General features: G+C 39.3%; 1 protein-coding gene across 1 annotated transcript in view; it reads right to left on the reverse strand.

Moving 5' to 3' along the window:
- INSC (INSC spindle orientation adaptor protein) overlaps nt 1-16,647 on the reverse strand; it is a 69,789-nt gene that overhangs the window by 10,174 nt on the left and 42,968 nt on the right. Inside the window, exons 8-10 of the mRNA XM_068944956.1 lie at nt 16,105-16,276; nt 13,548-13,726; nt 331-397 (exon numbers count right to left, since the gene is read on the reverse strand). Coding sequence (XP_068801057.1) covers nt 331-397; nt 13,548-13,726; nt 16,105-16,276 — 418 coding nt within the window. The remainder of the gene's footprint in view (nt 1-330; nt 398-13,547; nt 13,727-16,104; nt 16,277-16,647) is intronic.

Raw genomic sequence — 16,647 nt, forward strand, 5'->3', positions numbered from 1 at the left:
TCAATGTGTAAGAACAGTCAGCTTACACAATGTAATTTATAAGAACAAAGGTTTTTGAAACACTTCATACTACCCTGCATTGTAACTGTGGATACATGATACAAAAAAAACACAAAATCAGCAACATGGTCAAAGATGCAAAGTTATCTAAAAAGCAGTGGTAATATAAAGTGCATAGAACCACCCCATGGACTCATTTTGCATCCTGCATCAACATGTGTTATCCAACCGACACAGGCTTCACTAATAACGCTTAATTTTGCGGCCTTTCTTTTTTTACCCACATTCTCTGCAAACGAATACAGGACACAATTCAGACAAAATACATACCATTTCCTTGAATGATTTCTGAGGCACACTGGTCCAACACAGACATGTTTGCCAATATTGTTACCACCTGTTATTAAAAAGAGAAGGAAATATAAGTATGGCTTTGCAGTTCAGAAATGCTAAATACCATTGTGGTTTATAAAACCAGCATGACAGAACTATGGCAAACACAGGAAAATTAAAGAGCATTCTTGTAGGTGGACAGTCTCCTCCCACTTCTGTGATTTCTCAGGGGTCTTTATCTTACATATGGCTGCTAACTGAAATCTGGAAAACCAGAAAAGGTAAAGTCTCCTTTTCCTTACACTCCTACACCCTTGCATAAAGGCTTGCCATACAGAGATCTATGCAGCAGATTTGTTCAGTGGTCAAATCAGAAGAAAGAAGAAGATAAACATGTAAAAAACCAAACAACCAAGCTAAAGAAGCTGGAGACCTACAAAAAGTTCGGCCAAGAGCTGCCCTCCCCTCAGGAGCAAATCCTATAGTCACATTCCAACTCAGGCAGAGCTCAAAGTGAAGGCTAAATATTGGTACATAGCTCAATGAAAGTAATTTATTGCTACGCTTCTGCTTCAGGGTTCAGCTGAAATGTTGAGGAACACTCACAACAGATGTGGAGTTTTGAGCCTTGATTCAAGGGGAGGTTTAAAGAACACTTTTCAGCCTTTCTGAAGTCATGAATTACGTGCATGTCAAAAGCGCTGTCCCAAACTGAGCTGGACTTAGGCATCTGTTTACGTTTTTCCTGAGTTAAGGCCAAAGTTAGATTTTGTACCAACAGAAGCACTTTTTGAAATCCTGATCTACAGAATTTCTGACCATCCAAAATAGCAGTTTTCAAGATCAGGCACAAAGCAACTTGCTTAAGGTGATACAGCAAGCCTTCGACAGAGACTGGATCATGCGGAGGTGCTGGCCTTCAATCACCTACAGGCATCCTACAGGATATTGTTTTATTTTTAAGTTTTCAAATACCTTGCTTCCTGCATGCAAATACATGTCAACGTTAACAGTAAATGTGAGACTAAAAAAAGGTTACGTATAGTTAGAAGATAAAACAGAAATAATATTCTTTCTTAAATGGTTTTTATTTTCTTTCTACTCTAGTTGAGCAATGCTGATCAGCCTCAAAAATAATGATCAGGTTGAGCACTGGTTATCAGCTGTTTAACTGTACAGCATTAGTTCACAAACAAGCAAAGTTCTTAGATAGATGTGAGTAGGCATGAGACCAAATCACCATTCTGATCTCACTTTGCCATTTTAATAACAAGGATGACTCATATCTGATGCTGTGACATAAAGGTCTTTCACTTTTGGAGATAGTGTTACAGTGTCATCTCTCTGAATAAATATACTCACTTAGGATGCAGATGAGTTGCTGAAACTCTAAAGAGTGACAGGTAGAAAGATGGTAACTCAACTGTCTATGTATTTATTCCATATTAATTATTAACAGTGTATATGTTTTCTCATTCTAAATTATATCCTGTTAATGAAAATTACTTCCTCTATGAAGAATCTGTACCCCATGTGGCTCTCCAAGCCACAGATGAAGAATTCAATTAACCGCAATTTGAATACGTGCCAATTATTCCACTGCTTCAAATTATTTTGTCTAATAAGTAATTCATATGTAAAATATTTTGTGCATATCTTCTGACACCAAAAATTATTTGAGTGAGGGTTATATCTATACTTCAGACATCTTTGCTTTGATTATGCAGCCCCCTATACTTTGTCAGATTTCTGTGAACTAGCCTAAAGGTTTTATATTTAACCTTGTTCAGAGAGGTTTAAATATGGCCCCTTCCTATCTGTAACTGTCAAGTCCAGCCATAGATTAACTCACTCCATACAGACATAATTTTTTCCCCCAAACAAGTCACATTTTCCTATGATGTGACTGATGTAAACATGAAATTGCAAGAAGTAAACGCATAATAGGTGAGCTGGATCAAGAGTTTTAAGTATTATATTTCCCCTATACTTGCCTACTTTATAGTTGAGGATAAACACAGCTTACATGAAAATTTCCCTCTATAACACAGACCAAAGTTCAAGGAAGTTTATTACTAAAGAGGAATTCTCTGGAGAAAAACACAAACTTTTATGTAGACCCATTTTGCTTTGAAAAACACTTCTGGGAGCACTAGCATTAATGAAGCCTGATTTCTTTTGGATATATATTTGATCACAAACCATAATCAGAACTTTTCAAATGGTATCTCTCCCACTGTAGATTCTTTCTGTCTAATGATGCATAAGCTCATGCTGCAGTCTTTACTTCAACCTCTCTTTCCATTACCTGCCCTATCAAGTGAGCAAATAAGATAGATATGACTGAGGGAAATGGAGCACAAGCAAACATACATAAAGGTGACTGCCTAAGCCTCATTTGCACCAGGAAAACAGATGAAAATGACTGGAAAAAAAATAGGCAAGGAAACCTCTTTTAGAATTCAAAGAAATTAGAACTTTACAGTCATGAGATTAATATTTATAATATTCAACATACAATCTCTACATTCAACTGCAATTCTTAATATCAATTTAATTATTCTTAGAAGAAATGTCTTGAATAGTATTACAATCTAACATTATAAAGGATTAGCACCTGTGACAATTTATAATCCTTGTAATATTTCTGGATTCCTATGCCATGCAATGAACTTTGAGTCAGCTGAAATCACACACACACACACAAAAAGGATATCGATGAAGACAGAACACATGACCTCTGATTATCTGCCACTCCTATGACACCATGGATAAAGTCTGGGCTCAAGCCGTCCACAACTTCCAGTATCCTAATGCTATCTTAAAATGTCAGAGATTTTCCAGCAAAAACTGTTGATTCATCACACCCAGAATTTTTTTTTTAATGAACTCTCTCTCAATCATTTGTCAAACCTATGGGAGGATTCTTAGTGGCCTGCCTTAGAAACCACGTGCTGCAAGAGTTGATGGCTTGAAGACTCGTCCAGCATTAATTCCCCACCTTGGTGTCTGCATGTCTACTACACAGAGCTCTTCTGGAGCTAGATCTTGGCCCTTGTATTTCCAGTATCTCTAACCCTAGCAGACCCCTACAGTGGTCTAACCCAGTCTAGTCCGCGTTCTTATCTCTGTTACCCAGGCCCATCAAAACCTTCAGGTGCTCCCCTATAGCAGGAAGATTCTGTTAATTATGGTGACTCCAGCTTTGTCTGCAGGAACTGGAGGCCCTAAAACCACGGGCAGGGGTGAGCTGCAGAGCCGGGGGGGGGGAAGGGGGGGGTCATCTCAGGGTCTAGGTCTCTTGGATGTGGTAGGGAACGCTACAGAGTCTGAAGGTTTCCAGTTCATTGGGAGTTTTGAAAAAGAATTATAAAAAATAACTATTTATGAATAGATTAAATAGAAACTCTGTTATGCAATTAAACACGCCATCAATATGGTAACACCAAGCACTGAAAAAGGAGGAGGGACTCTGGCTGGAAAAGGCACTTTTTGCTAAAATATTTAAAAATATTCCCACATGGATAGACAGCCATACTTTCCTGACCCTGTTCAGGGAAGCTAAAATAACTGATCATAGAATTCAGATCCTTTCAGTTTCAGTTACTAGTTTAAAACCTTGTCTACCATAGATGATTCAAATCACAGGCCTGTCTCTCATTCTCACACTCTCAGAAGGGAAAAATATGCCACACTTCAAGGTAAAGAAAACATCTATTACAATTTGGGGGTAATAAAAAAGTAAAAATATAATGTTGTATGTTGAGAGAGAGAATTCTGAGTTGAAGATCCCAGTGGCAAAAGTGGGAAAAGGCAAAATAAGTAGGAGTCTGCTCCCAGATTTCTGAATGTCTAAATTTATGAAATTTTTTACATCTCTTACTGATTTAGACTGAAAAACTTGTTGCTCAGGAAAAAAAAAATGTTTAGGAAACAAAACAGTACTCAGGATACAACCAAAAAACAAAATTTCCCATAAAGGACCATTAAATCATTTAAGCTGACTTCCTATACTCACAGGATCTTTAATTTCATTCGTTTATGTCACTGCTGATCTCCCTAACCTGTATTTAACTCAGCACTATCTTTCAGCAAGGCTCTGTCTGATATGATGACAAAGAAATGCAGAATCCAGTATTTCTCTTAATATTTCTCCTTCAGTGCTGGTTTTATTTTAAGTGCCTAATTCCCACGTTGACTCGGGGGTATTTTGGCATCTATTTCATGACTCTGTTTCATTCTTTCTCTGTCCAGCTAAGAGCTTAGCTTATTTACTAGAGTTTGTTGTCTAATAAGTTACCTCTTGATCTTCTTTTTGGTAAAATAAACTGACATCTTTAGCTCTGAAAAATCCAGGCTTTTTTTCCAGAGCCGCACAATTACTTCTGAGACCCTTCATTGCTAGCTTTCCAGTTAGTTAATATCTATTTTAAGAGAGCATGCATTCAAAAGAATTTGCAATACCAGTCCTAACTCACAAGGGGATTACAGTACTCAAACACTGCAGTAATGAACACCAGAGATAAATAGACTTGATCAACAAATAATGAACTGCCTAATAGATTTGCTTCACACCAGAAGAAAGCTGAATTATTCAAGTCAGTGTCACATGATATACACTACAAAAAACAACCACTGTAACAGGCCTCTGGGGTTTATCTGTGCATTCACCACCGAGCTGCTAATATGTGCTATGCACTACCCACCTAAACCATGTAATAGTGAGACACAGTAAAACACAATATGCCATGGAGAGAATTTTCAGATCAGCTCATAATTTAGCATCTCCTGTATAGGCACTGATTTATCAAAACACTTGCCAGGCAGATAGTCCCATTGGGACTAATATGATTTTTCACAAGGTTAAACTGAGACCAAGGAGTTAATTTTTAGAGCTTAAAAGTTCCCCAAATCAAATGGCTTTAAAAATTCACCTTTTAACTATTCATTGGTGAATTAGGTATGCAGAATTTTTGTGGCTTTTTTTCCCCCTTAAGTCCATGGCATACGGGCTTAGGTTAAAATAATAGGCATATTTCATAGTTTTTCAAATGTTGGCATAGCATCATGTTGTTAGTCTCACAGTTGCTTTGGAAATTAATTAAAAATCCTACTAAAGATCCCTACTTCTATAAACAAAGTAAGTAAACAGATAGTACACACAGATACCCTTCTATAGTGACATCTCCCATTACTATAATAATCAGCAGCATTGGCACTGTTGGTGACTATAATAAACAAAATCTACTTCTATCATTTGAAAAGATTTTTTAGTTCCACACAATTTCCCTCCATCCACTCGGTCTTTCCCATCTACTGAATTTATGAAAGATGAACCTTCCTTCTGATTTCTGCGGTCTGATTTTCACTGAACCATAGGAATTACAGTAATCAAACTGATTCGAAAAACTGTATTGCTAAATAAGAACCTGTAAAACAGTTTTGTTCAAAACTTCTTGAAAGAAAACAGTCAGCTTAAGGAAGCTCTCATGCTAAAAGAACATAATCACAAATACCACCATAGCATTTTTCCTTTTAAACAATTAACGCTAATGTTCATTAACCAGTGCACAGAAATACTGAATGTTTCTTGTAAAAGTGAAAACTAGAAGAAAACGCTTTGCTATAAACTAAGAAGATACATACACTGGGAGCATAAATCTCAAATGTTTCAGATAATAGAGAGGTTACCTGAGAAAGTTGCAGCAGGATCTGGAAGATGGTAGCACACATTTTGGGCTGTTAAAGAGACAGTATCTTCCACTTTTGACCCCCTGTGAAGTGTCACTTACCTTGCTTGGAGAGATCTACAGAGGTGAAAGGTGTGATGGTAATATATCTTTACTGATAATAAAGGCATACTGTTCAGTAAGCCCTTATTGATAGTCCCAACATAAACAGATGCAAGCTCAAAACGAGAATTACCAAGTAATTTAATTGAGTGGCAAAGCAGATCAATATACAATTGCTAACCTTCTTAGTTAATTACCCCTTTAAGGTTGATTCCTCACTAGGTAAAATTAATTTTTGCTACACATTTTAAGTCTGTGTGGTAATTCACTCAAATTCATGACAAAAGGATAAGTCAGAGTGTGTCTGCAAAGTTCCAGGTGCCCATCTTCAGGTAGAAAGGGCCATCTGCCAACTCATTAGAAGCAAGGCGGAGTCTTTGTGTCCGAATGAATATTAAAAATATTTAAACTTTGTGATTCAAGATCAGCCCACCTAGACATAGCAAAAGAGTACACACAGCAGTGGTCAAGAACAGGCATTTCTTCAACTCTTTGTAGGAAGATCTTTTAGGCTATTCTAGAAATTTTCTCTGGTACATGATATTGCTTCAAAAAGAAAATTCAATTCTCTGTGTATCTGAAGGCCACTTTTTTGGCTGGGAATTCAGTTTCCTTCCTAAGAACAGGGAAGAAAATATACCTAGATAAGCAGATCAATGGATCTTTCTGCCACCTGACTGGTAAGAGGCAAACATCCCCACAAAATAGTAACAGCAGTTAAAGATGGGATCTGCTGGTGTATTTATGGCAATGGAAGTCTAGGTCTAGCTATCCAGGTCTGCTCTGAGGCTGTGCCAGGGAGCTACAGTCTTGGAATCCCGAGCAAAAGAGACCAAAAGTAAACAAATCTTACCTTTGGCATGAAGAAAATCTTTACTTCATTTTTACTTACTTTTCTTGATATTACTGACTAACCTAGTTAAGGAGTAGGTAGAGTGGCCAGATTCTCAAAAATTTTTTCTTTTAAAGTAGTACAGAGTGTGTCCTGTGTGGGTCACATGGTCAAGGGATACATTTCCTAACCCAGGCTACAGGAATCAAAACCAGTGATGGAGCCAGAGCTTGTCTCTATCAGCTCTGTCAAGTTCTGGGGCCACAGTTTCCCAAGTTTCAGACGAAAATCCAGGAAAAAAAGACTATCCCTCAGACTTCCTTCTTGGCATTGGGAAGCACCCCTGCTTTGGAAGTGACTCAGTCAACTCAAGACACCTGGCCTCCCTAGAGCAGAGTGTAATTTGGCCTAAGCCAACACACAGTGGCAGAAATAATTTTGCTCATTCATCTAGACTCCTCAGACTCACAGTCTGAGTATGTGGGAGTAAGCTTAACTACTCCCATTTTGGGGGAGGCGGAGAGTGCAAGGATCTACTTCCACTGCCACTACCTAAAGCAGAGTGGTCAGGAAGTCATTTCTGCTGCCTATCCTCGAAGGTAATAGCTATTTACTGGAGGAGGAAAAAGAAGCAGGAAAGAAACTGGAATCTGTAGAAGTGCTGTTTATGTAAGCTCACCTGCTGAGAACTGTGACTGAAATCACAACTTTCTCCCAGGTAGCGATTCTGTTTTGGAAAAAAGATACAGTGACAAAACTCAAAATGTTCGGAGCCTGCTATCTCATTTCCTGATAGACTGAAGACAAAAAGAAGACAAAAGCACCAAAATGCATACACAACTGTCTCTGACTTACAGGTTTACGATTGGTACAGCCTGCAGCAAATTCTCTTGTTTCTAGCTTCTGCAGTAAACAGATAGCCCTGCTTAAGTACAGCCTGACTGTACTGTGAACCTGGCAGGCCGGGTAGAAAATAAAAACTGCAATGAATTGTGCTGACATAGCATGTTTCCTCCAGAGAGATTTTACACTGAGTAAGCGCATTGTCTGCCCAACTTTACAGATGATTAAACAGAAACGTAGAGAAGTTAAACTACTACTTCAAAATCAGGGCAGTAGCAATATTAGGAATTGATCCCAGGAATGAAATCCTAGCCACACAGAACTAGGAAAGAATATCAAAGAGTTCTTCAACTGACCTGAAATTTTACACTTCGAACTGAGTCTCTTGCTTTACAGGTTGGAGCACTTTGCCTTACATTGCATCATCTCTAATCCAAAGCGCAGAATTTTAACTACACAGGCATTTTGTCTCAATAAGATTTAGTATTTAAGAGATTTAGTGTTGGACCTCTGACTTGTAACAACCCATAACATTGTCTATGTTCATATGTAAAGCCTGTGTGTTGCATTATTATCCACAGTACGTAAATATCCAAAAGGGTGTCGAACTGCAGAGAGGATGTGCAAGCAGGCAGTTGAACCATTTTCGATTATTAAATATTGCTTGAAGGGTCGCCCCACCTTCCTGCAGATGATCTTCAAAGCAATTTTAAAAAATAGACAGGAAGCTTAGGTCTACTGATACATAACAGAGCCAGAACCACCAACGTGCTGTCCCAGGGTATCACATGCATTTCTTCTCTGGGGAAGATCAGCTGATGGTGCCGCAGTGCAAGGGGTATTTTTCTCCTGATCTAACTGGGAGGGGGAGCTCTCCTCCATCCTTGTTTGGCTCCAAGAAGAGAGCTATAAAGGCAGGAGCGAGGACTCTTCAAAGACTCCCCTCCCTCTGACCAGCAGGGATTTTGTCTCATACTTCTTGTCAGATGTAGAGAGGAAGGGCACTTATGGACTGCACTGCTCGAATTCTACTGCAAACCCCATGTTCTTGATACACCCTTAAATATCTTCAGCCCATACTGGCTTCCATACATACAGGAAAATCTGGACAGCACTTTAACAAAATGGAGCCAGGAATTCTAGAGTCTTCATGACCATAAGCAGAGAGAAAGCATACTTAGCAAGGAGGAGTAAATTCCCCAGTATTCAAGAAACTCAGCCTGAGAAGCAGTACTATAGCTTCCTGTAATTCTGGCTGGGATTTTCAAAGAGAAATCTAAAGAACCTGTTAATACTCTTGTCTCTCTAAAAAACATTGCTCTCCACCTTTCACTGGGAGCTAGGCAACATTTAAAAATGAAGACTTCTTGATCCTAAAGTAACATCTGTCTCTCCTCTCTTTTTGACCCTACAATCGCCAATGTGGTAGAAAAGGGGGGGGGGGGGGGGGCACAAAAACATAAATGCCTTGAACAAATGGAGGAGCAAAGAAAAGGATGACAAATCTAGAGGAAGAACAATATTAATGGCTTCAAATCTTAATTGAGAGAGTAGGTCTTAGCTTCAATGCCTGCACGTCTCCCAAATACCAAAAAATAGGAAAGTACTTAGCAGAAAAAAAGGAGGAGCTCCATTCTTTCTTTACGTTTTAAAAGTCCACCCTCCATCTCAAACTTTTTGGAACATAATTCACTGATTTTTGAACCTAGAGATAGGAATAATCACTTCAGAACTGATGTGTTCACTGTACGTTAATTCTTTGTCTGCCTGACTAACAGCAGACCAAAAGTTGTTAGACTGTACCTCTACAACTTCACAGGTAAGGTGAGAAAACTTGCAGCGCTGAGGAGACAAGACAAGTGGGAATGCTGAGGGAAAAACTGCATTATACATAAATATATTGCACAAAAACATATACATTTCTTGTTTTTCTAGGTATAGCCTAGGTAAAGGAGTCCCTGAAAGATAAATGTTTTGGTTAAACCCTTCTTCTGACAGTGAAGGGTTATGACTCCATGGGTCATCTGACTGTATACATTACCCAGATTCAGCAGGGTATCAACCCCTCTCTGATAAGAATATTTTGATGTTCCTTGAAGGTGAAAAAGGTGCTACCCAGAAAAAAGTATCCACAGTAAGAAAAAGAACAAATGGCACATTCATATCCATTTTGATCTAAAACTAGAGGCTAAGCATTCTGGAAATTATGGCTTTCTCTGACAACTTTTACACAAAATATTTTGCTATAGAACTAAGTGATCCTAATGTAATACTGCTGGTCACAAATGGAACAGATGCTGCCATAAAATGAATGATTATCTTGTTTATCGCTAAGACCAGCATTCAACTGCTGGTTTCTTACTTGACCTAATCTGACACTGTATGGAAAGTGAAGGAGGAAGTTGTTTTTCAAATAGTGAAAGCAGAAAAGTTTATCATCATTTGCACGCAAAAGCTTTTCAGAAGTAAAAAGATACAACACTGTCAGAGATATCTGAGCAGGAAAACATTTTCTCCAGGCAGCAAATAATGCACCCAACATCCAGCTCCTGAGCAGCATGTTACCTATTTATACCATCTTGGAGGGTGACAACTAATCAGTTCTAGCTGCCTTAGAAAGGCTGTACAGGTGGGCATAGCGTGACTTGTTTAAGATGAGGGAAAATGGCACAGTTGAAAACAAAACTCACTGTTCCTTTCTTCCATTTCAGCCATCTTTCTCCTATTTCTGGCTTGCAGGTGATCGTGCTTCAGGCTATTTTAGCAAATTACAATTTTTTTTTTTGTTCTAAATCAACAGTAATGCCAAAATAATGATGTATTTAGAAATAGTGGGTAGATTTCTACAGGACAATTGTGTCACTGAAATTAAAGCTTTTTACTGAAAATCGAGGGGGTCAAGTTTGAGGGGTTCTTTTAACAACATTTTATCGTAATTAGACTATATTTTGCAGCACTTGATACGAATGGCACTCTTACTTTGTTCTTTGTTTAATTGTTTCAACGTTTAGTATAGCTCGTTTCTAATCCATCTATTTTATTGGCCAGGATTATTTGATCGTTCAAAATGGGCGTTAGTCAATAAAAACGTATTCCACGGTGCTTGCATATTGCAAAATAAAATCTTGAATGAAGAAATTTCCAAACCTACTTAACTCTAATGAACTTGTCCTTAGGGGAATGTCCACAGGCTGGGACATAGCAATATATATAAATGGGAAAAGTTACCTACTCTATTATATACATGAAAGGAATTAAAGTATATCTATCAAAAGCCAAAACAGTAATTTAGAATACCCTGAAAAGATATAATATTGGAGTGTTGTTTTTCTTTCTAGTTGAATCTAAGTTTTCTTCATCACAACAACTGGACAAAGAGCAAATTAAAAAGCAAAATATTCTATACAGCTGCCACAATGGGAAAACATCTCCTCCCCCTGCCCTTAATGTAACACTAAAACAAACACCCTTGGGTGAAACAATCTACTCAAACACCTACTTGTTCAGAGCTTCAAAGGAAGACTTAAGAGCTAGATACAGAAAGGGCCTGCTGCAGAGAAAAATCCAATTCAGCAGCAAATAGTAATCATGTACATGATCTTGGTCTTCCCTTGAGACCCAAAGTCATTACCCTCCTGAGATTAGCATGCTCTCAGGGAAAGGGATTGTTGCAATAGCATGAGGTAGAAGGAGGAGATCAGCTCCATTCCCACCAGGCAAAACAACTGGCAGGAGAGTTTTCCAATGAAAGTATTATCAAGATTTCCTCTACTTTATCCTGATCACCCAAGTTTTCCATAAAGGACGTGTAAACTAGTCCTAAACTTGTGAGCTGTGCCACGCTAATGAAGTTCTGTTAGCCAATACTGAATATCCACATAGCAGTATAAAGGAACTCCAGCAGCAAGCCTCACTCTGAGAGTCGTTATTAACATTAAAAAGTCTGCCACATTCCCAGAACTGCTTGATTAGCAACTCTAATTGCTCTTAAAGACAAGATGAGCAGCATTCAGTTACTATGGTACTATGAGTACCAGATGCTCAGCAACAGACAGGTAAGGCTTCACAGACTCCCCCCCACCCAACCCCCGGTTGCAAAAATAACAAGGAGTCAACTCAGAAACTTAATGCCTCTCTCCTGCACACAATGGAAACCATCACTCCATTCAGATCTAGCTCTTCCTTCCAGAAAAGGATACAAAAGGGTGTTGGGGATTAAATCCCCATACTTCTTGGAAGGATGCCATTCAGAAGTTTCCTGTTGCTCTAATAAGATGTCCCACAAACTGCAAAGTTGCAATAGACCAGCAACTAGTCTACTGCCTAATAGGTAGTACGTGTTTCTTTAAATGGCTGCCTTCCTCATATGAAGAAGGAGCTTGCTATGCTCATCACAGAGCAAACTGCAAACACACAACTGATTTCAAAGGCAGCAGAACTAGGTCTAAGGTATCAATATACCTGGAAATCAAAATTATGAGAGGTTATAGGGAATAGAAGAAGAACATGAAGAATTATACATATGAAATAATAATATACAGTCATGTCAAACATCACAGCTGAGGTTCTTGGTAGCACCCAAAGAGCAATATGGTGATTATAGCTTGTGCCATATTTCATCGGCACTCCTGAGCTGGAAACGTACTGTGCGCTCTTAATACAAGTTGAAACAGCCCTAGTAATGCCTCAAGCACTCCAATAATCAGTCTCTAAGGTCTCTTGTGCCTTGATTTCCATGGCCTGGCTCTTGTTGAAGGGTACAGAGTTTTCTATGGTAGTATACCTCCCCAGCCTACTGTAAATCACCCCGGGGCTAATTCTGAAGCGGGAAGGGGACAAGCTTGTCAGGACTGAATTCTGGGCTTTTAGTTATATTTGCAATGAGTCTCATAAACCAGACTAGGTTAACAGTGCTGACTAGCAAACTCCACCTGTTAGCAAGTCTAGTAGTCACTGAAACCCTTGAGCCTCAGAGAAGGCTGCTACTCTGCTGAGGCCAAATTCATCACTGAGAAGCCATATAATCAGTGCTTCTCTGCAAAACTCCACTGCATGACAGTGCCTGACAGGAAAGAAGAATTCTCTCTGACTTCATCTGTGCGTTAACACATACCTTAGATTTTCTGCAGCTCTTTACTGAAAAAGCTGGAGAGAATAAAAGGCAAACGCAAAAGTACATCAGCAGTATCTGCCAGTAGAACTTGCAAACCAGTTGTCAGTTAAAACATGAACCAAAGCCCACTGACATCAATGGGCTGAGGATCAGATCCTCATTCAGCTTTTGGAGCTAATTCATCCTTGAACTGACAACTGTGTATTTAGGCACCAGTCTCCAAACACATATATGTGTATCTTGTTTGTCTCGGAGACTTATCAGTCGAGTTTTGAATATCTCCAAAGATGGAGAATTCACAGTCGCTCTGGGTCCCTGTGCCAGTGTTTGAGCATCCTCAGACTGAAAAAATAAATTCCTAATATATCGGAAATATGGAACTTGGCTTTTTTTTTTTTTTTCTCCTTGCAAACTCATGTTCAAGGCTGCCGTATTTCCTAATGCGTGGAATAAAAAGGTATGCTAACAGATAGAATCATATATTGGAAAGAACCAGGAACAGAAGGCACAAAAATAAATTAGGTTTGACTACATCATAACAGACACAGAACTGAAACCTACCTACTTTGATAGTGACATCAACTGGTTGACAAAATTGTGCTCAGACACAGCATCTTGCTGCGCAACCGCTCACCTGATCTCGGGAATATGGAGTATCCACTATCTGTTTGTCCGTACATGCTGCTAGAAGAATCTTCATTGCATTTAACTGGAGCAACATTTCACAAGCCATGGTATCAAAGAAAGTAATATTGGCAAGAGCTGCTGAAGCTAGCAGGAAAACTTCGCCAGATGAGGCTTCTTGGCACAGTTCTAGGAATGCAGAAAATAAGTTGAGTAGAACAGTCATTTCTTCTCCGCAAAAAAATTATGTGTTTCAAAGCAATATTCATCCACTTGCACTTGGATCATTACTCTTAATATCTATGACCAAGTTCATAATACTCAAGACAAAAAAAAAACAAAGCAAAATCACCTTAATTCTTGGCAATTATATAATACTTGACATTTTAGGGGGTTTTATAAGCATTATTAATATTAGGCACCTTCATTTGTGTTTCTGAAATTTGTACCAAAAGCAGGGAAGAGAGTAAGTATGAACCCAGGCACCAAATCTTGCTAAGCATCCATCTAATTAATGAGATGGTCTACATAGTATACTGCTCTACAGTGAATATGCCACTGAACGTTGCTCAACATAAAACTTTATACATCTAAATAAAATGAGATACAGGAGGCAGACGGCTAACAGTAACTGATCTGTAAGACAGTATTCTGCTACGTAACTTGCTATGACCACAAAGCAGGGAAGAGAGGGGCAGATACAGGCAGAGAGAGACACTCCAGGTTCATAACGGGTTAAACAGGATAGATTTAACAAAGGACTTACACTCCAAACAGCATGGGGAGCCCCAGGAAACCGTGTAGGGCGGGGAGGGAAGGAGGGGATGGTGTCACCGATGGCAGGCTGCTCGAGGCACAGGTCAGATGCATGGGTCGAGGCAGGACTCAACTTGTTGTCTCCTAAGGACCCCTTAAACCTACAAGAATTATTCCCTTATCTCAGCTGTGCTAACCTGGAGAAACTACTGCCCAGGAAGCAGGTAGACATTGTTGACAGAATGGAACATGCATGCCTGGCCCTGATGGGAATTTGATTCAATGCGTACTTTCACATGCTGGGCCTGCTACCACGTACCCTGCCAGTCACTGACTCCTCATCAGATCTTCCACAGATGTTCTCACTACACTTGCTCTTTAGAGCAAGACATATAAAATGTTGCAGGTCTCAATCCATTTCTCTATAGTCAAAGACTGTCCTGCATATTTTCCAGGTTCTGTAAGAAGTGCTGAAGACAGCAACCTTTTAATTCCTTGCACACATGTATGTTAACTAAGATCTGAATTACCCAGGACTTGGATTTCAGCATGTTTTAAAAATTAAACATATTACAGTAATTCCATTACTGAGTTATAAATATTACAAGAAAACCAGTGTGTCATTACTGAAAGGGCTTCCCCATTACTGAAAGGGCTTCCCCAAAGTTATACACATTCTATTTCTGATGTGCACGTTTCCTAGGCAGAGTACATGTTACTAAAATTCATGTGGAACTCGGATAGTGACAATTAGGGAAATACTCCATTTGCTAATCTTCCTTGGAGGAACTGTTCAGATCGTCCCCTGAAGCAGAATGTGGTGCGCAGTAATGACCAGTATTTAACAACAGCCAAAATAGGTCAGGTCAAACGCCTCTAGCAGTTTACCTGCAGCAGAACCAATGTCAGCATGGGTTAATTCCACCCATTGGATTCAGGACAGGTCAGGACAGGATCGTAAATATTTGCAGCTGGATACTCTGGCCATTGGAAATAAAAGTGTTTTCTTGACTGCAGCACTAGCTATGTTTGGGCCTATCTAAGACTGCCTGAGCACATCTCAGATAATTAATTCTGCAGTCACTGCTGTAGCACACTCTTCCTTGTTCTATTTACAAAAACACAATCATGCAGGAAAATTGAACTGCTCTAGTTTAACTGTAGGCACTGGGCTCTGTAGAGAAATATTCAGGTAAAACGTGCTGATCTACTGCACACAAGACATCGAACTAGATGACCCAAACTACTTTCTGACATGAAGCTCTGGGAACCTCTGAATTTCCTGCTCAGAAAGAACATTTTTCTGAAAGTTTCTGATGCTTGAAAGGGGTACAGTGCTAGAAATAAGATATTCATCTCTGTAGCAAGTCATGAGACATATCATCTTATTTTTCTGAAACATTCTCACTGAGCCAGGTTAAAGAAAAGCCTGCTGTTACCTTTGCCTCATTTCACCATGGGTAAAAGGCCTAGGCAAGAAAGCCAGACCTTTTTTCCTTGCATCAGCGCCCATAGATTATACTAGACTTCTCTTTAGGGACAGGACAGGACAGTGTTTCGCTAACTCCTTCTTTAGGATTTCACATGGATTTTTTTTTTGATAAATATGCATAAACACTATTCAAATTTGGAGTAGAGTCAAAAATATTATCTAATTGCAGAATACTTTGATTCAGGGTCTTAAATGACTGAACTCTTTTATCTGGTACAGATAGGGGAAAGGTTCTTTAGAGAATATTACTAATGAAAGAAAGTCCTGCCTCAACCTACCAGCCTAGTAGAAAGACTCAGAAGTCCCATAAAGAACTTACTGACAAGCGCTGTTACGATTTCCTCCATGTTTTCCAGAAAGCTGCTGAGATGCTGAGTGAACGTGAGATGCGGAGATGTGATCTGTGCAATTACTGCCGCTGCTTCTGCATGAGTGGCTTCAGAATGGGTACTATCAGTAAGAATGTCAGCCAAGCACAGTATTCCATCAACCTATGGAAAACCAACAGGTATACGTTAAGCTCCAGGAAATATTTTTGCCAAACCAAAGTAAGGTTCACTGTTCTCACTGCTTGGCTGGGTCTCAACTGAGCTGTTTATTTTCAGAATTGGGTTAAACCTGGTGGCGTTTCTAACATAATGAGTTCAATGTAGAAGGCTGCTGACCAGCAAAAAGCCTTACATTTTCTTCTCTCTTACTGCTTCTGCTGAACTGATTTGGGTCAAACAAAACAAAAGTCTTTTCTGATAGAAGTCCTCAGTAGAGCATTCCCATGTAAACAAGCTCTGACAAGCAAATGCTAACACTGTGACGTCGCAGCCTCATTCAAACTCTTGTTCGAATGTGTCCCATTGCTAGACTC

The sequence above is a fragment of the Struthio camelus genome, chromosome 5 (assembly GCF_040807025.1).
Source record: "Struthio camelus isolate bStrCam1 chromosome 5, bStrCam1.hap1, whole genome shotgun sequence".
Lineage (NCBI taxonomy): Eukaryota > Metazoa > Chordata > Aves > Struthioniformes > Struthionidae > Struthio > Struthio camelus.